A 21,602-nucleotide genomic window follows, 5' to 3' on the forward strand; every position below is an offset into this window, starting at 1 on the left:
AGCAGCCAGTGTGTGCAGGAGCACAGAAACCAACCACATCCTGGGCTGCATCAAAAGAGGCAGAGCCATCAGGGCCAGGGAAGGGGATTCTGCCCCTCTGCTCTGGTGAGACCCCACCTGGAGTGCTGTGTCCAGCTCTGGAGCCCTCAGCACAGGAGAGACATGGAGCTGTTGGAGAGGGTCCAGAAAAGGGCAGCAAAGATGATCAAAGGGCTGGAGCAGCTCTGCTCTGGAGACAGGCTGGGAGTGTTGGGGTGTTCAGCCTGGAGAAGAGAAGGCTCCAGGGAGACCTTAGAGCACCTTCCAGTGCCTGAAGGGGCTCCAGGAAAGCTGGGGAGGGGCTTTTCACCAGAGAGGGCAGTGATAGGACAAGGCGTGATGGTTTTAAACTGAAAGAGGGGAGATTTGGGGTAGACATCAGGAAGAAATTCTTCACCATGAGGGTAGGAAGGTGCTGGCCCAGGTTGCCCAGGGAAGCTGTGGAAGCCCCGTCCCTGGAGGTGTTCAAAGCCAGGTTGGATGAGGCTTGTGCAGCCTGGTCTGGTGGGAGGTGTCCATGCTCATAGCAGGGAGGTTGGAACCTGATGATCTTGAAGGTCCCTTCCAACCCAAACCAGCCCGGGGTTCTATGATTAATGAGACGATTCCAGTGTCATTAATTTTACAGTTACTGTTCTAACTTCAGGACTTTCATAAGCATGGAAAAATGAATCAGATAGGAACCATTTACATGTCTAATCAGACAGAAACAAGTCTTCATGAAATCAGAATGGAATAGGTATTTTGATTGGCTTGGGGAATACCACTGACACAAGTCATGGAATCACAGACTGTTCTGGGTTGGAAGGGACCTTCAAGATCAGCAGGTTCCAACCTCCCTGCTATAAGCAGGGACACCTCCCACTAGACCAGGTTGCTCAGAGCCCCATCCAACCTGCCCTTGAACACTTCCAGGGATGGGGCTTCCACAGCTTCTCTTGGCAACCTGAGCCAGTGTCTCACCACCCTCACACTAAACAGTTTCTTCGTAAATCTAACCTCAATCTCCCGCAGTCTAGTTTTAATCCGTTCCCCCTTGTCCTACCACTCCCTGCCCTTGTCCAAAGTCCCTCCCCAGCTTTCCTGGAGCCCCTTCAAGCACTGGAAGGCTGCTCTAAGGTCTCCCTGGAGCTTTCTCCTCTGCAGGCTGAGCAGCACCAACTCTCTCAAGTCCAGACACCAGAGAAAATGCCTAATCGTGGGAATACAGAGCTTAAAATAAAGAACAAACACTTATCACTGGGAGTCTGACAATATCAGCTTTCAAGCAAACCACTGTTTTTTTCCACATCTTGCTGAATACAAATGCATGTAGGTTGATCTTCCCTGCCAACCAGGAACATCTGAGCAGTTCCTGCTCCTCAGCACAGAGCCATGCATCTCTCTCTTTCAGATCCAAACACAGCTGAATTTTCCTCCGTGAGTTTGAAACCCCCAAGCCTTTCTCAGCCTCCACCACTGCTGTACAACAGCCCATGGGGCCAGCCTGCTGCAAGCCAGAGCAAAAAGGACTGCTGAGCTCTGAAATCCTCCCAGAGAAACCCACCAGGCATTCTTCAGACCAGATGCCACACTCCTCTTTTTAAAAAAAAAAAACATCTTTAGCAAACCCAAACACCAAAGCAAAACATACTAAGAGAGTGATGTCAGCTCAGTCATGCTTTCACAGGAAACACACCCACTTCACCTACAACTTTTATTTCAGGTCTTTTTAAAAGAATTGGAAGAAATGCTATTAATGGCTAACATTTCTTACTTTCATGGAGGACAGCATGCTCAATTGATTGCTACTTCTTAGTACATTGGTAGCACCACCTCCATGCCTGAGCTGCAGCCAGCACTGTGTGAACTCTCTCTTGCTGTCTCAAATTAGGACTGGGTGGACACTGGAGAAAAATCCTCTACTTTTAAGATCGTACCCATCAGTGTGTGCAAAGCTTAACTGTATCTGATCAGCCTTCCTTCTCATTTTAACAAATGCAGTTTTGTCAGAACAGAACTGGAAGAACATTTTCACAATAAACAAATTTTGTGAGTGATTCATAGAATCATAGAATGGTGAAGGTTGGAAAGGACCTTCAAGATCATCAGGTTCCAACCTCCCTGCTATGAGCAGGGACACCTCCCACCAGACCAGGCTGCACAAGCCTCATCCAACCTGGCTTTGAACACCTCCAGGGATGGGGCTTCCACAGCTTCCCTGGGCAATGTATTCCAGCACCTTCCTACCCTCATGGTGAAGAATTTCTTCCTGATGTCTACCCCAAATCTCCCCTCTTTCAGTTTAAAACCATCACCCCTTGTCCTATCACTGCCCTCTCTGGTGAAAAGCCCCTCCCCAGCTTTCCTGGAGCCCCTTCAGGCACTGGAAGGTGCTCTAAGGTCTCCCTGGAGCCTTCTCTTCTCCAGGCTGAACAGCCCCAACTCTCCCAGCCTGTCTCCAGAGCAGAGCTGCTCCAGCCCTTTCATCATCTTTGCTGCCCTTCTCTAGACCCTCTCCAACAGCTCCATGTCTCTCTTGTGCTGAGGGCTTCAGAGCTAGACACAGCACTCCTGATTGTGAGCATGCTGATCACAATGGTATTAAAATATTCCATTTTTCTAACAGCAAAAAATCCAAGAGGTCTGAAAGTATTTTAAAATTGTACCTCAGAACACATGCAAAAATTCCATATATGCTGAATGTACCACAACATGTCCGGATGTCTGGAAAACCAGTATTCCTCACCACTCATTATTAGCCTGATAGTGAGATTTAAGTGGTATTAATGTAGGACAAATAGCAACACTTAGCTGAGGTGCCAGGTTCAGTCTGGAGACAGAAGAAGACAACAAACTAAATTACATGCTAAAAATCTTACCCAAATAACATATATTCAATAAGAAGTCTTCCACCCTCCAATACTACAGGTTCATTATGCATTTTTTAGAAAGAAGGAATGCCATAGAATGACCCCTTACGTGACACAGCTCTGAAGAAACAGCAGATATATCCTGACAAAAATAAATATAAAGCATCTGAAATTATTCTGGCAAACACCTCATGCTGCACACAGTAGGTGTAATGTTCATGATTGTCCTAAGGTTGTCAACAGACTTGGGGCTCGCTAGGGAGGGGATAAATGAACTCTTAAAACTAAATTAAGATTAAGCACATCCCCAATAACCAATCAAGAACTCTAGTCCAAACTTCTAAACAGTAAAGAAAACAAAAACACAGACAAAAAATTCCCACATGAGAATCTTCTGAACTGCTACAGGACATGAAGGGTAAAAAAATCCCACATTCTAGTTCAAGCCTGTGAACAAAACATCTACAGCTCTGGTGACAGAAAAAAAATGAACATTCTCATGATAGGCAGCACCTCTACAGAAAATACATTTCTAGAAACCTCTGCAGCTTAGTAAGGTTTTTTAAGGGCAAAACAATATGTGAAGGATAGAGCAAAGAAACAGTTCACTTCAGCAAGCACACGGGAAAAGGACAGCTCCTCTACCCTGCAATTACATGCACATGGCCTAACAAACAAAAAGCCCAACAAAGCAACCCTAAATACAGCTTGACTAAAATTAAACCTGTTGCCTTGTCTAACAGCAATAAAATGCAGTGGCTCAGTACTGCCTTTTAAAAGGGTCTTGGGCATTTATTTGGACCTATCATCTCTAAACCTCAGCAGAAGTGTATTACATCAAGGCTACTGAAATATACTCTCTTGTCCCTCAGGCATCAAATGACACAGGTGCAGAATGGAAGCCACAATGGCAAAAGGACTAATATTGCTCAGAGTCACAGGGTATTTCAAGGCCTTGATTCCATTATTTATGCTGGTTTTTGCTGCAGACACACTGGACAGAAGGCAGCATGAGGATGTTCCCTTCCACCGTATTCAGCCCAGAGGGCCGATTGTGTCCTGGGCTGCATCAAAAGAAGAGAGGCCAGCAGGGCCAGGGAAGGGGATTCTGCCCCTCTGCTCTGGTGAGACCCCACCTGGAGTGCTGTGTCCAGCTCTGGAGCCCTCAGCACAAGAGAGACATGGAGCTGTTGGAGAGGGTCCAGAAAAGGGCAGCAAAGATGATCAAAGGGCTGGAGCAGCTCTGCTCTGGAGACAGGCTGGGAGAGTTGGGGCTGTTCAGCCTGGAGAAGAGAAGGCTCCAGGGAGACCTGAGAGCACCTTCCAGGGCCTGAAGGGGCTCCAGGAAAGCTGGGGAGGGGCTTTTCACCAGAGAGGGCAGTGATAGGACAAGGCGTGATGGTTTTAAACTGAAAGAGAGGAGATTTAGGGTAGACATCAGGAAGAAATTCTTCACCATGAGGGTAGGAAGGCACTGGAACAGGTTGCCCAGGGAAGCTGTGGAAGCCCCGTCCCTGGAGGTGTTCAAGACCAGGTTGGATGAGGCTTGTGCAGCCTGGTCTGGTGGGAGGTGTCCCTGCTCATAGCAGGGAGGTTGGAACCTGATGATCTTGAAGGTCCCTTCCAACCTTCACCATTCTATGATTCCATGACCAGCTAAACACAATTCTATGATTCTATTACACCCAGGATTTATGGGAGCTGGCCCCTTTGGAATGCACAGCTATTCCAGTTTGAGCATCTGAAGCCAGAAGCACTGCAGAGCAACAAATCTCAGGAAAATCAGAAGGATCTCACCATCCTTTAGAACAAGCTTAATGCGCTCACATAAATGCCTAAATAGGGATCTTAGGGGCCCAGTTCAGACATCCAGCTTTGAAAAATGCAGCAGACACATCCCTGCTTTGTGCTCTCATGGAAGACTTAGAACCAGGGAGGAAAACCAAGAAAAGTCCTCTCACCCAAGGCTGGTTATTATACTTCTGTGCAGGTGCTGAACTTATTATCATGCCTGTTACACAGATGGTAACGCTGCAACTGCTACAAGAACACCAAGCAAGGTGATAACCAAGTAGGGTTTGTTTGGGTAAGAAATGTCCTTTTCTGAAGGGAAAGAGAATGGAATGTTAAAATGAGTAATTGTTTTGGAACAAATTAAACCAACACTTTTTTCAAATTGTTAGGCTGTTGTGCAGCAGGAGAGGGAGACCTGTTCTTAGTCTTCACATCAATCGTTAACTAACTCAATACATTAACACCCTGATAAAAGCTAAGTCAGCAATTCTTCCAACAAAGCCACATCCAGAAGAAATGAAAGTGATCCCAGAGAACACAAAAATCTATCTGCCTCTGCTAAGCCCTCTAAGACACTACCAAAAAGAACCAGTGGGTTGGAGAAGCAAACATACAGCCCCAAGCCTGTGCTTAAAAGTAGCCCTAGAGAGAAGATAACCCTCCCTGTATCAAATATAAAACACAAAAAAACAGACACGAACTTAGGTGATCAGTTGGTTGGCAAGGGTCTTTTTTTTCTTTTTTAAAATTATTTTCTTTTAAAGGGGTTTTAAAGCCAGAACACCAGTCCTGCTCTGGTTACCCTCTCACTTCAGATTACCTGCTTTAATTTTTCTATAGATTGCTACCAGTTTGTCAGTGGTGCTGCGAAAATTATGACTGAACCACAAGAAGTTCTAACCTGTGCACCTGCACCTTCCAACCCTTTTTTAATACCTTGACCACAAGTATTTTCCCAGTCGGAACACAAAAAAAAAATTAAAAAAAAAAAAAATCAGACTTTGGAGCCACAGAGAACTTGCTGGCTAACCTGTTCCAAATGGCTTCATTTCAGTTGTTTCAGCTAACTCCTACTCTTCTCTGAATGAGGTAAGGATGCAATACTGGTGGCAGCTCAGCCATGGATGGGAGCAGACAGCAACCTGAAGCCTAGAAGCACTATTGAGCATCTGAGACTCAAGGCCTCTTCAACCAAATACCTTGAGCCAGAAGAGAACAGGAAACAGGTACGGTAAGAAACAGAAGAAAAAATAATCCATAAATATCACTGCTTTCATGCTGACAGATTTTCCAGCAGCACTTCCCTGAACAAGAATTCTGCAGACCACCTTTTAAGTGGAAGAGAGCCCCTTCTTTCAAACTAGAGAACATTTTACATGCTCTGCTCGCCTCACAGATCACTGATGCCTGGGCCTGCCTGGCCTCAGCCACTCACACACACATCTCTGATCCTTTCACAAAACCCATCCCAGAGCACAGGTAGCAGATGCAGAGTTTGGGGAATGCTCTACAAATCCTGCAAGATTACCACATTCAGAAAGCATCTTCTAGCCTCTAGCATCTCTTTCTACCCTGCTTCCTAACTCTGTGACATGTATTTCTGTCAATGGGTATCAGTCTCTTTGGAGAGAAATAAATACTTTAGTCCAGCAACCTGACAGCTTAACCCGATTAATCTCCACCTCCCAAATAATTGCTTCTCAGCAGACAAAAACTAAAGCACAGAAGTATTTTCATACTCTTATTGAAGAAACATGGGCCTGTTCTGCATGTCAAAGCACAAAGCAGACTATGAGCTGCGTTGCTGCACAACCTTATCCCCAAAGTTCTTTAGCACAATGGCAAACTTCTATTTTTTTTTCTATTCTCACCCTTCCTCGCTCTGCAGCAGCAGGCCTGCCTGCCCACACTGGATTTGGCATTCAGCAGTGTCCATTTTTAGTTCAAGAATGCAGGCCCAAAGCTTTTCTTGGTCCATCTGGCTGCTTCCGCTCCGCAGAACTCCTGCCCTCCCAGCTGTGCCCTTCTGCGTGTCCTCAGCTCTCCACCACGCTGCCTACAGCCCAGAACCACCAGCATCATCATCAAGCAGGAGAGGATTGGTTTTCTTAATCGTTTCCTTAAGATTTTACAGTCATTTCAATGGAAGCAGCGCCCTCCCTCGTCACTCACTCAGAAATGCAAGTACTTTCCTCTCTGGAAGACACTTAAGTAGCTGGAGAGGAAGAATGACCATAACCATTGGATGTCTGTAGAAAAGCATCAGCAAGAATCCAAGAAGCTAAAACTTCACTAAGCAACAGTGTAGGGAGTTCCTACCCAGACTACTCAGAACTGCAGCCAAGTTTAATTCTATTAATACCTATTCCAAGTGCCTAAAAGAAAGGGTTTTGGTATGCCCCAACTGAATGCTTGCATGTAAAAAAAAAAAAAAAATCTTAATTTAAGAAGCCCTCATTAATATTTCGGGGGGGGGGGAAAGGAAAAATAGCTTTGATAATCAGTTTACTTCTTAGCTAAAGAAAAAAAAAACAACAATCAACAACCAAAAAACCTTCAAAAAAACATCCCTCTGTTCCCTGCTCCTTTAATAAAGGTTACTTTTTTTTTTCCCTCCACAGATAACAAGAGAAGTCATCCTTTCTACCCACAGAAGTTACCTTATCTTTGGCACTCAACTGAGCTAGCCCCAAGCTTTCAAATGCAAAATCATCTCATAAAGTGCACGCTTACAACCATGAGTGAAAAATTCTCTTACTTTGGGCCAGCAGACATCACAGGGCAGCTCTCCTCTGTACAGAAGTCTGTAATGGTTCCATAAAGCATGTTGATCTGGTTGAAGAAGTCCACAGCTGTAAAACATTGAAGCCAACAATTAACACTCTGCAGAGTAGCAGCAACAGCAGCTTCCTACAGCCTCAGCTGTAAAACACATGCTGCTGAAGAGGGTCCTCGGGAGAAAGTTTTGCAGTTGTGAAATGGAGATTGATATCTGAAATGGAAGCACCAGCATATAAAACTTATTGTGAAAGCAACTGATGGCTGAAGGAAAGGGAGGGCTGAACACTGCAGCTCCCCTCACTGATTTTTCCAGAGAATACACAAAGATTACAAACATCATACCAGCAAGTTACAGTTACCATGAACAGTAGATGCAAGACAAGAGCTACAACTGTGTCACGCAACTTCCTGGGGTATTAAAAAAAAAAAAAGCAAGTAACAACTGGTGTGGCATACACCTAGTGCAGCTCACTTCCAGCAACAACATCTTTCCCCACCCTCTGGCTCAGCACTGCAAAATAACACTGGGAAAGGTTGATAAAAAAGGACTCCTAAAGCTTGTTTGGGCAGGGAGAGGAGGCAGTTAACACCAAAGGCAGCAAGAAGTCATTATATACAGCCCTTGTTTCTTAAGTGTACACAAGAACTGTTAATTAAGTTTCCATTCCCTGCTCCCAGTAGAAACCACAGCCCAATGTTTGCTTCAAGACAAGTGTGCTCAGAAAGCCCACACAGACTGCAACAAGATGGTTGGTTATTGTGAATCCCTCACTCCAAGTCTCAAAAGGCCATGAGACACACCATCCACCCCCCAAGCCAGCAGTGTGTGGGACAAAAGAAAAATGCAAGAACCTACTTTCCAACACGTGTACAGCTGTGTAGTGTCTTCCTATATTTTCATTTCCTCTTTTTACTTGTTCTTGAGTTTCAAGGTCAAGAAGTGGACATTGTCTAGTGTTCCACGACAAAGATTGGGGCAAGATGTACTTCTACAATTATTTTTTAGTATTTTCAAATCAAGGAGACTTCAAATGCAATTCGAAACATACACCTCTCACCTTTTTTATTTTGAAAACCTATTTGGAAAATCTGTATGTTCATCTGCTCACTACCATAAGACATCAGTAAGGCTAACAGGTGAGCAAGAAACAGAAGAGCAGAGCACATTTATTCCTGTGGTCTCATTATTGTGAAGGGCAAAACCAGTGACATTAAGTGACACATTTTATTCCCTCATTAGATATCTCCATCAACAGAAGCAGTTCACAGCTACCAGTAACTGGTACTAGGTGTGATAGATGGATGCTGTAAATGCAGGCAGCACTTACTCATTTAATCACTTCTAGCCAAAAAATATCAAACATGAGAACCTGCTTTGCTGCAGAAGACATGAAAGAGGACCATTTCACTACAGAAGGCAGCTGTCATCAAAAGGCAGCTCTCACTCTTTTGTCAAGTGCTTTTCTGCCTTTTGCCACCCAGGTAATTTAGCAGTTAAGTCATTTGGGAGGGGAAAAACATCACTGCCACACAGGAAAGGAGTGGAGCAACCACATGGAGTGGAGCAACCACCAAAAGGGAAGGATGCCAGCAACACATGAAGCATCTTTAGTAGTAATGCTTACTCATAAAATTGGGCTGGCTTTTTGTCCAGACAGTTTTGCAATACAGTATGAATAAACTTTTTTAAAGAATGCTGTCAGCAATTTCAACATTCCCTGGATGCAGTTCCAAGTCTTACACCAGAGTACCGAGTGGCTAACTAAGAACCAGAAGGTTGAAGTCAGCAGGACAGTTTCACCTCCCCAACATGTCAAAGAGCAAGAAGAAACAGTCTGAAGGACATAAGAAATTAGAAGACATTTATCTTGAGCACAATTGATACTGCAGTGCATGATCAGTACCATGCAACCATGGAAACATGCCAAGCCAAAGACATAAAGGATGAGGAAATACCTGGATGGGGAACAAAGCTTGTGGCAGCCAAAACTCTGCAGGGGCTACAGAGCATGACAGGACTTGGGTTAATACATTCTTTAAGAGCAGAAGGTGAGCAGCAAATTCATGCAGCAGGAGAGGAAGGAGGAGGAAACATGGTCAAGCAATCAGAAACCACTAATTTGGGCATCATTGTTTGGCCTGACCTAGAGTGAGAGGAAAGAGCTGGGACAAAGAGCTTTAGAGGAAGCGAAAATAATGACATCAGAGACTTACCAGAGCAATGGCTCAAGACTTGAGAGAAACAAAACAAAGTAACTAACTTGGGAAAACCGCAAAGATGGATCTGTTTGCTGCAGGCAATACTTGGGACCAGAGTATTTAACATGGTTTAGACCTTCCCTCACGCTTAATTAACGAGGGTTTTACACTCAGGATGTGGATGCTTGACTACACTACGAGCTGAGAAAGAGCTAGGTTAAACATATTAAGATGGCACTGACAGGCTACTTCCTAAAAACAGCAGTGACATTTCTCCTTCAGCACTTGCTTGTGATCAAGCACTCAGACTTGAACGACTAAGAATAAGCATTAGTTTGTTAACAGGAACATTTTTTTGGCACAAGATTAAGGAGCTTTTGTCTCAGTGAGTTGCTCTGCATCTGTCAGCTCAAACCAATATGACATTCACCTCTCCCAACCACAGCAGAGTGGTGTGTGCAGGACCAGAGCCTGCCCTGCTAGAAAGGAGCACACAGTTGTCCTCCCACAAGTGTCAGCCCACATTCAACACCCCCTTGCCAAAAAGAAAAAAAGGTTAGCACTTACTGTTAACCGCAACCCATTCATTTAAGTCTTCACCCTCTGGAAGCATGACAGCCATCCGGAGATTACCGCTTCCAAGCGTGGCTTCGGCATGTTTTAGCAGCTCATACTGGTGAGACCCCTCTGGAATATTCTTCTTTGGTTTGAAGGTTTTGGAAGAGCGACTGCCACTGTGAGAGGGAGATGAAACATTTAGAGAAGTTGTGGAAAGGGAAGAGAAAAAGAAAGGAGTAGACAAGTCACACATAAACCCAGTATTAATGTTACATACTTCTCCACTCCCGTACTTTCAGGTCAAAAAAGGATGTTTAAAAGAACTTGGGATACAAAAGTAACAAGTGTTTTAACTTGTTGTTTTAAACAAATTATTCCTCACTATCCTTTCTTCTCACCTGCCCATCCTACTGTTAAGCCTGCTAGGCAACTGGGAAGACTCAGACTCCCTTCTCTCTCTCAGCAAGTTGGATCATGGGCAAGATGATACAAAAAAATACTGCCTGCACCAAAACATGGACAGCTGCATATGAAGGGTCCCAGCCCAGCCAAACAGAAACCTTTACTCTGAACAGTTGTGAAGCTTGTCATGGTCATTGAAGATACTACTCAACAGAAAAATAAATAAATTAAAAAAATTGTTCATTTTCTAACACCCACCTTCATGAGACATGCAATGTCATCACACCTGCACAAGGTAATCAGAAGGTAGGGACAGCCTGTTAGGATCCCTGTCTTTTCAAATCAGGTATCATGTTTTCAGGATTTACTACTACTTTCTGAAAAACAAGCTGCTTTCTGCAGACCTAGCTCATTCAGAATATTATCCTTGCTACCAACAGAGAATCACTTTCCAGTATCTGCTACTGTTTAGAAACTTCTTTTTTAAGATGCATACATGAACACTTTAGCTGAAGACTGATACGATTCCACATTTTCCACAAACTTCCAGTCATTTTCCCCTGGTTTCACAGCAACAGAGCTTTCACTCCACCAGTTAGGCAAGAAATAAGGATGATAACTTTTACAACTTGCACATAAATCCTTTTCTTACTAATAATTTTGTTTGAAAAACATGGACTGACTTAGAAAAAAATTCAGAGATTTGACAAATTATGGCAGTGAGCCTGGGTCACACATTAACCCCTAACATGCCAGAAACATGACACCTAAAATCAAGTATTTGCAGAAAAGTGTCAAATAAGTCAATATTTGTGAATGTTCTGGTGTATGAGCCGAGAAAAGGTTTCTGTGAGAAGAGGAAAACTCAGCTCTGAAGTCCAAATATATGGAACCCAGACAGCAGAATTTTCATTACAAACATTATCCAGTTCTTTCTTTATATCTTGGCCAGTTTTTCACCATCTCCCTACAGGACCAAACAGAAACTGTTGTTAGTGCGGTGTCATGGCTCTCCTTGGCTCACTGAATATTTAAACTGCGAGTTTGAACACACAAAGGGTGTAGTTTATCTTCGGGGTGAAGCTATTGTGGCTACACTGTCCCCCAGAAGCACTCTCAAACTTAAATCCGCATCTTATTTTTCTCACCTCACCACGCTACAGCCATCAACAGCAAACTAATGAAGAACATCACCCATTTCTACACTCCTGAACACCAACAGCTCTAACAGAGACTCAGTGAGCACCAAAGGATGCAATAAAAATTGTTCTTTCCAAAACACACAATGACAGGTAATTGAGAACATGTCATTTCCCAAGCACATGATAAACTGCCTCACAGTTTTTTAGGGCCCTGTTTAGACCTGAACAAGGTCTAAACAGAGCAAGGGAAGAAGAAAACATTCTGGAAGTGGAGAGAATGAGCTCTCCAAACTGTTTTGGGCAGGTAACAACACCTTCGGGTATTGAACAGATCCCACAGGTCCAGCTGGTTAAAGATTTACATGGTCCTGGTCCTGTGCTGGCACTCCCTTGCGACAGAGGAGCAGCAGCATCCCTCCCCCTCTCACAGGCCTCCACAGTAATCCTGTTTTCTAACCCTCATGAAGCAGCACTTGGCTGGACTAACAGGGATCATGGGATGATCCAGGTGAACAAGCCATGCAGATTCACACAGACACCAGAACAATACCAATGCAGTCAGCTACTAACTGCAACTCAGAGCCAGAAATGGCTCCCACACACTCTGTTACAGGACACTTTTAACATGCACCCAGTCATTTGCATTTCACCCTAAGCAAGGATACCGGATTCAAATCTTAAATAATTGCCTCCCAGTGGGAGGGAGAAGCTTTTATGGCTCAGGGAGTTGCCTCGGCCTCCCAGCCCTCCAGCCACCTGCATTTGTTGCCAGGCCAGGTTCAAACCAACTGCAAAGAAAAAGCGACTTAAAAAACTACACCAAACAAAACCAAATACTTTAACTGACAATTTAAGAGCCCCAAGCTTTTTTCTTCAGGAACATACACAATTTATAGCTGCTGGGACAACGGAGGGGGTAAAAAAAGACAACTTAAAACATCTGGCAATGGTTCTGGTGTCTGGCTTCACGGACAGGGCTGAGGCAAGGCAGCATTCACAGCTGAAGAGCGAGAGAGACTGGTATTGTCATCTTTCCATGCATGGCTGTGTAAGCAGAAGGAAACCAGCACATGCTAAACACAAGCTCCCTACCTAATTTGCTCACAAGATTTTGTTCTCACTCCATTGTACCAAGATGATGACGGAAACCAACTCCCAGTACTTTCATGAAAAGGAACCCAAAGGTTTCCTTCCACAGCCTTACCCCCACTCCAAAGCTCTGGTCATTCATTCATCATAAATGAGAAAGCAATATTATGAGACTCCCGCTGCTGCTTACATAGAATCCCCGATTTCTGGAAGTTCAGTCCTCCTTTCACCATGTTTCAAAACCTGACATGCATCAGCTCCTCTTCTGCAATACTGCCGTTCTCATACAGTGATGCAGACTGGAAAACTGAACTGCTGTACCTGGTCTGGAGCAGTCACCCAAGTCAAGATCTACAAGCTCACTCTGGAGACTGCTACTGGGTGTGTGAAGCTCCCTGAGCACAAGGAGGAAAGTTCTACCCAGACAGGGAGAACCTACCAAGAGGATCCAGCCTGCGAAGAGCAGCACCCCATTTAAGAGTTTCAGCAGAAAATCTTTGCTCAGGAGGAGATGGTATAGAAACATGCAAAGCAGTAACTGGAAAATTGTTATGAACCAACTAAACCAAGAAACTGTTTGGATTTTAGCAAAAAGGGTAAGCCAACCAAAGGCATGAGGATTCAAGAACAAGGCGCAAGGAAAGCATGGTGAAGCAGCTCTCTAGATAAAATAGTTTATTTTCAGAAAACTCTGGATAGGAATTCACACTGTATCCACCCCAGATCATGAGCTGGCCAGATGACAAACCAAGTCACTGCAGATCTGTCAAATACCCAGCAGAGATCTTCTATAGTCAAAGGAGAGAACGCACAGCACAGTGGCAAGTCACTAGGTGTCAATCCCTGCAACCCTCTTCCCAGAAACAGGGGGTTTCCTTCTGTAAGCCAGCAAAAGCTGTAACAACAGAACAAAAGATTATTTAGTCTCTTCAGCTATTCCACATCAGCCATTTCATATATGCCTCCACCACCTTTCTGATCACTGCTTCTCAAATTCAGAGCAACCACCCTAAGATGGCAGGAAATGGTCTCATACAAAAGGCAGGCAGGCAAGCAAAGGGAAAAGTAATTAGGATAAAAGCAGGCTGCTAGCTGTCGTATGCTATGGAAATATCTGCAATTTTGGCAATAAATTATCGGTATTCCATGCATTTATGCAGGTCACCGTACAGGAAGCCAGTTAACTGCATGCATGGTCATACACTCCTTGATACAAAAAGGTTCAGGGACATCACAAGCTAACACAGTTTCTCTAAGCCAAAACCCTTGCTGGGCACATTTGCTTTTATGAAGTCTAGTTGTAAATGCTGCTGCAAACATTATTCCAACTACCTCATTAGTTCAAACCCTCTCCTAATATTTAACCAAAAAACATCCTCATTTATGCCATAGCACTATCAATTAACCACCACTTAAAACGGATCCTGCTTCCTCCCTAAACCCTGACCACAGCAGCATCTTATCCCTGCTGTCCTATATTATCAGGCCCAACACTGAGCTAAAAGCATCTCAAAAAGAAAAGCTATAATTATTTTTGCCTTTTATGTCAGCCTGTTAACATGTGACATATTTAGAAAGTCTTCCTGCTTCCACTTCCTCAACTCCTTGAGCACTCAGTAGAAAAACTAACATGGAAGAGTTGTCTGGTGGCCAACAGTACACACAGTAATAGATGTCCTGATCAAGAATTATATTTTCATCACATTCCGTGACAAAATCAGATAGATATTTGAGCCATTTCTTCTGAGATTTTAAAATGCTCCGAGCTAGTAGACAGCACCTGCCTTTCCCTGTTAAGAGCCTCTACACTCTCCCTCAATTTCAAAACATCCCATTAATGCAGAAGTGAAAGGGGACAGAGAAACCCTCAGAAAAGCCACACTGAAGATCCCATTTTCCTTGGACATAGAAAGGTCATGAAACCAGGAACATGTTGCATTATTCCCACTATTTGTCACAACCCACTTCTACTCTTCCAAGAAGAACTCATTTCACAAAAAATTCTGCCAATTCCAAGGACGTTTTGCTCCCTTCAATCCCCCATCCAACCTTTCTAGCAAATTAGGACCTTCTATTTTTTATAGATAAGTACAGCTACAGCAATGCCAGATGCAGTTCGACCTAGCACCAAATCAGGAGATGTGTTTAAAGTGATTGACTCAGTGAGCTGGGATGAGTCTGGAAGCCTGGAGGAGCACACACCTCTGAGCCACAAGAAGGGCCTCCCACTGTGAGAAGCCCACATGGCACTTGGCCTCACAAAAACATCACAACTTGCTTGCAAGCAAGAACAACAAATTTCCTCCAAAGCCGTAATTTTATCCAGTCATCTGATGACAGGGAGAGGTTTTAATGGTGTGGATTCTGCAGGCTGTTCTGTCTTATTCTGGCATGATTATGTTTCCAGAAGAAAAGAGAATTTTCAGGCAGGCTGCTCAGACCACTCGGCTTCCAAGGCAGCATTGGCCCATCTTCCACAATCACAGCAGCTCAACATTCAGCTTAAACTCTTAATACGCTTCTTGGTAACTTCAGGAAAGCAGCACACTTTAACCTTGGCACTCCAAAAAGAAGCACGTTGGCTGGCCCAGCTTAGACCTTACACCCAACTCTTTGGGCACTGGAGTCTTTCAATGGAGCTTTTTATCCATTTCTATGAAGTCTGCAGCAAATCCAGGGAAACTTGAATTGAAACAGAAAAGTTCAGGCTCCTTATACATAGAACTTAAGAATTCACAGCTTGTTCTTACCACTGCACTAATCTCAAGCTCTCACCTTCTGTGGTGTCTAGCAGAGCTCAAACTGACAAGCAAAGCCCCTTGCCCTGAATCCAGCATGCTTTACAATCAAACATTGGGATGCAGATCAAAACCCAAATCCTGCCTCCATCCAGGCTGCCAACCTCTCCATTTTGCGGCACCAGCACAACCTAAACCACTAGAATACTGACAGTGCTCCAAAGTCTTCCTCAAATTCCTCAAGTGAGCAAAACCAGGCCAAGTTATCCCATAAGTCATGCAGTTTATTACAGGATCTTAAACTAATGCAAGGCTTATAAAGCATGTGATTAGTATGCCATTGGCAACATGGAAGAAGGAGACACCACTCTGAAGATGTGAGAATCAGAAAACTTTTTTTCCCCCTGCACACCAAACTGACATGTTTTACAAGAAAATGAGATCTTAAAATATCACAGGCATTCAAGCTTCATGGAAAGCATAGGGAGCACTGCTCGTCCCATGTGTTTCTGGCTACTTTGTAGGCTCAAGAACACAGTGCTTCAATTCCCATGAATCATTTCATACAGGGCTCATCAGTAGACTGGTTTATCAAACACTGGAAAGGACAGAAAATTGCCCTGGGGAAAAATAAACACAAAATGCAGCAGTGGCACCATTTGCAGTGTATACCTGCCACCTATATTCGTCTAACTGGTATATAATGATGAGGCTGTGGGCTATCATCATTTTTCCTTTCTTTCCTTGGGGGAACATGCAAGCAACCAACTTCTTTCTTCAATTACTCTCACAAAAGCATTGCCCAACTGAAATAAACCCTTGAAAATATTTGAAAGCGCTCAAATATTACAGAATCAAGAGATTCTGAAAAAGCCAAATTCAAGACAGTACACAGAACATTTACCTGGGGCATGGAAACTTTTCATACTTCAACTCCTGCTGTTTCATCTTCCAAGGCCTTTGCAAGCATTAATTAATCTTCACAAAGTATCTTTGAAGCAGGCATCTTTAATGCCTTGTTAGAGACAGGGAATCTGAGGCAGCAACTCATGGCCAAAGGCCAGTGCGTAAATTTATCAGAGAAGTCCTCAAGTTTTAGTTCTGTACCTCCTTGTCTCCTTTCTCCTGCTGTCCTCTTTTTAAAACCTGATTTACAGAAACACTGTAAGGCAAGAACCACATTCCAGAAAAGCAAACATTTCAAGCCTTCAAACAATAATATGGGGCTTAAATGACAACATCCTACCAAGAACAGACACATCAGAGTACAATCATGTTAGCTTCCAATAGCCAACATGTTAACATAGAAATTAAAATAAAAGGTCAAGCTACTTTTTTGGAAACCAAATCAATAGTTGCAGCATTTGAATGCTTTTTCCCTTCAACAATTAGAACATCAGAAGGACAGCAAGTAAAATGAAGGTGTACAAGTCCAAAATCTGCACTGACAAGCTTTAACTTGAGCATTTCTGTTTATAAAACTGAGTAGACACAACATTTCTGTTCTGAAAAGTGACAGTGTATAAGCCAGGCATTACTTTCTTCATCTCTTACCATACCAAAAAGTCCATTATTTTCCATTTAAATTCCCATTCATTAAAATAAGTTTGTCTTAGTCAGCTCACTTCAACCTGGAGGTAACAAAGCCAACATAAGAATTTGGGAAACAAGCTTTTCACAACCTTGTGTTCCTTCGATGCATCATGCAGCAGGTCTGAAGACAAAGTAACCACCAACTTAGCACAGAGAAAGACGGCCAAGTAAGCTTCAATCTCATGCTCAGAGGTTAGAGGTGCAATGGGCAAGAGAAATGAGCACAGAATGAGAGACTCCAGGGCCAGCTATTCAATAGCTGCAGACAATTTTGCAAACGGTGGTCTACTCCCTGATACTACTTCCCATGAAGATGACCATGAGACCCCTTGAACAGAGCAGGCTAATGGTTTGAAATGAGTCAGGGTGCCATCAATCCAGCCAACTCAAATTCACAAGACTGAATTCTGAAGTGCTCTGGCATAGTACAATGCTGGGCTACAACTCAACACTAAGAGGTATTTGAAGGCTGCTCACCACAGTCCAAGAGTTAAAAATTCAACAACCAAATGGGTAAGTAGGGACGCTAGGAGCACAAGCTGATAGCTCTCACCCTGGAAAAAGTTTCTCTGTAAATTCTTCAGATGCAGTCACTATGTTATTCTGAACACTAATAAAAGCACCATGCTTCTAAAGAGCACACCCATCAAACAACAATAACTTTTACAAACATTAAGCTGCAAGAAGCGTAATTCTCTGCACATGGAGAGAAACACAGACTCTACCAAGATCTCAAAGCAAATCCAAACAGCTCATCTGGGCAAGAGTGAAGAGCTGCTATCTCCTCACACAACACAGCTGCTCTCCCAAAAGGTACAGCAGCAGGCGGAAAAGCAATTCCAGGCCCAGGGGGTTTGTTTTGCTTTGTTTCTTTGTGGGTTTTTGTTGTGGTTTTTTTTTAGGAAAGAATCAGTGGCACTGACTGGAAAATGTTCCACAGAAACATGGTCATTCCTACAGAAACAGAATAAATACTGTTTACTATTTATACACCCTACTGTAGGAAACAGTAAGTGAAAATACTTAGATCAATGGCACAGAGCTGAAGTTGCCCTATGATGCTAGTAGTATGAGACACAAGAATAACCTCAATTGTCTTCTACACCTCGAGTAAAGCACTGAAATCAGAAAACTGGAAGGTTAAAAGGGTGAAAGTTTAAAAGGGTTCCTAAGAAATTATTCTTCCCAAAGCTAACACTGCACTTGGTAACCAGGAGGCCTCTACTTTATAAGGAATAGTGTGTGTGATTAACTCACCTACTTCCTGCCCAAGCCACAGCCAGTTGCCAAGACTACACAAGGCCAGTGCCAGGCTTTATAGCCCTGCATTACAATCCAAGGAGTCCGAGCCAAGTGACTTCTTTCCAGATTTCAGCACACTTTCTCTGCAGCCCCACTGTTAGGAAAGCTGTGAGGAGCATCTTCAGGAGTAAATACTCCATTCTGCCAAAGTGACAGGCTTCCAGACATTCCCGTGCAAACCCATCCGTATCATACCCCCACAGGGACTTCTGCTCACTTCTTTCAGAAGAGGAAGGAAGAAGAAAGCTTAGTTTCAAGTACCATTTTTTTTAAAGTACTGAACATCACGCTTAAAAAAAAAAAGCCCCAAATAAACATGACTCTGAAAATTTCCTCATCTTAAAAAAGAAAAGTATCACAGACCAGGAGAATTTAAAACAATCTCTGTATCTTTCAGCACATGGAATTGACAATGATGGCAATACAACACAGATTATTCCTAACAGGAGAGATGTCTCCCTCTCCAAAAGTGCTGACAGTGAAATAGGTATTTTTATGACATTCTTAATTCTCTACCCATCAAGACAGGGAATAGAATCTGGCTTCCCCTTCTCAGACAAATAGCTGTCCTCACAGACTGAAGTCTCACATTCAATGGTATTGAGAGGGGGCCGATTAAAAAGTCACCAAGAACTCTTAAAAAAATACAGGTAACATTATGTGCAAGACCCGACACGTTAAAAGAGCACAAGTTTATCAGATGATTCATATCCAGTTAAGGAGAAAGTTATTTAAGGTAGCCTTAAGGAATGGCTTTTTCCTTTTTTTCCTTTTGCTTGTCCTAACCCTCACCACCCAGTGTTGAAAGCTGTCATAATACATACACATCCACATTCTTAAAATGTTTTTTTTTCCTCTACACATACACACTTTAGTCAGGGACATCAAGCAAATGCAGAATTCATCCAGCAACAGTCAGATGCTCTTATGTGCACCAGAACATAGTGAAGACAAACTTGCTGGCTAAGCAACATCCATGGGACAGGCAACTGGCCCTTGGAAACGGGCCATTTAACTCCTCCCTCTGACACTCACCCTGCAGCAGCACAATTGGTGCCAAACCCACAGGGATGCAAGGTGGCTACAGCCCATTTCTTATGGGCACCTATGCTTCTCAGGTCTCTCCACCTCCGTTTTTCTGTCTGGAAGCTCAGAATGTGCCTGTTAACAAGAGGGAGGTGTTGGTGTTGCTGCTGTTTACCCAGTTGGATTGCAACTCTTCTCCCAAGTAATCACAATTCCTAATGCAATGAACAAGCAAGGGTCCAGAACACCATCCCATAACCAGGAAATGACCATTAGTTTGCTGTGCTCACACAAAAGAAATTCCCTTGTTTCATTAAAATCTTTACTTAGTACCCTTTCATTTCCTGGAAAATCCTCAAAATATACAAAGCAAGTCCCAGTTGCCCTCACTGTATACTGGTGAAACTGTGCACTCAGAAACACAATTAAACTAATTCCCAGAGCAGCCAACAGCTGGGGAAGTGACTCAGCTTCTCAAGCTTTGTCCTCTGTGGAACTAACAGCACTGCTGAGCAATGCACGGAGAGGGACAGGCCACAGACACTACCAGATGCACACTAGGGAAAAACACACCAGCAAAGAGCTTGCATGACAAAAGCAAGCAGCACCCATACAGCCAGCTGAGCTGCAGAGACAGGCAGGCAGTAGAGGAACTGGAACATGTCTCTGGTATAAATCTGCAGCCTCCCAAAGGGCTCACTCTGCATGTTTTATGCATGTCACTGCACTTCTGCTCCCAAGTTTCTCCACAGACTGTTTCACGAGTTTTCAGACCACCAAACATCACTTGAGACAAGTTTTCACGCCAATTTGCAAGAAGATGCTTTCAGCAGACACAAGCTCTTCTCCAACATCCATTTGAAATCTGTTATATGAGAGGAATCACAATTACCCAGAATGTTTTGCTGCATGCTCCCAGGTATCCACTGATAACCTTGGGGCAAACAAAACACTGTCTTCACTCACAGAATTTCTGTCTTATTACAAACAGAAATTAGATTTTTAAGAAAGCTGGGGTCTTTCTTGGCTGTCTGGTTGGGTTCTTTCAAGCAGATCCAGTTTTCTGGACTATTTTTAATACTAACATTTACTCTGTACATACACACATCGTGGAACCACAGGGGCATAATGAAAACCAGAATTATTTCTGCAGATCCTAATATCCAAATATTCATGTACTATTTCTTTAACAGAGCAGGCTACTAGCAGTATGGAGAAGGTAAACACAAAGTATTCCTTCCTCTCCAACTGCTTTTTTTCCTAGAGAACACTGATATTAAGTCCAGGATCTTTACCATGTCAGTCACTCTCAGCAAACTAAATAGCACTATTTTCTCACTAATGTTCCCCTCTTTTCTCAGGAAATCTGTATTTCTGTCAATTAGCATTAGCTCACTTAAAAGGGAGGGCACAGCATGAATTCAAACAGGAGTTAGAACTTCACCCAGTTACTCTTCCAAGTTTAGTTTCCAGAGGTTCAAACTTCAGTTTACTGCATGAACATACCTAGTAAATTATTCAGTAGTTGTAACTACACTTCTTTTGTAAAACCTACCCTTTCCCATACATAAAACTTGGCACTAAAAAGCCATTTGAACTTTTTTTTTCTGTTGCACATGAGTGCACAGAGCATTTTCCTTTGAGGAAAAGGGACTCAATCAAGCTGTAAATAGTAACTACTGAAAGAAGCTGAAAGGTTGCTGAAAAGGATGCCATGGGTACCCTGCAGCAAGGACTGCTGCAGAACTCCTGCAACAGAGGATGCAGCTCTGCCCTGTGGCAGAAAAAACAGTCAGATGTCTGTGACAGAGTATAAAGTAACATTTGTTTTAAAAAAAGTACACCTACGTGCTCCATACCCATCAAAACCTGCAGGGAGACTCAGCCCCATGGAACCTACAGTCCAGACCACCTCAGACACTCCCCCTCTAACTTGTTACATGCATAATGAAGACACAAACCCCACAACAATTGCAAGAAGAGTATCTGCGTATTTCTGAGAAATTCTTCAAACCTGCCACTGGGATGTTTCCAAGAAAATGTTATCTTCTAAAGGAAAACAATGACACAGAGGGGAAAATGCTTGG

The 21,602-nt window shown here is 43.4% G+C and overlaps 1 protein-coding gene across 1 annotated transcript in view; it reads right to left on the reverse strand.

Moving 5' to 3' along the window:
- The window catches only part of MOB1B (MOB kinase activator 1B), a 42,607-nt gene that overhangs the window by 9,418 nt on the left and 11,587 nt on the right, over window positions 1-21,602 (reverse strand). The window contains exons 2-3 of the mRNA XM_051617755.1: window positions 10,233-10,399; window positions 7,444-7,537 (exon numbers count right to left, since the gene is read on the reverse strand). Of these exons, the coding sequence (XP_051473715.1) occupies window positions 7,444-7,537; window positions 10,233-10,399 (261 nt within the window). The remainder of the gene's footprint in view (window positions 1-7,443; window positions 7,538-10,232; window positions 10,400-21,602) is intronic.

This window comes from Apus apus, chromosome 4, assembly GCF_020740795.1.
Source record: "Apus apus isolate bApuApu2 chromosome 4, bApuApu2.pri.cur, whole genome shotgun sequence".
In the NCBI taxonomy this organism is placed as follows: domain Eukaryota; kingdom Metazoa; phylum Chordata; class Aves; order Apodiformes; family Apodidae; genus Apus; species Apus apus.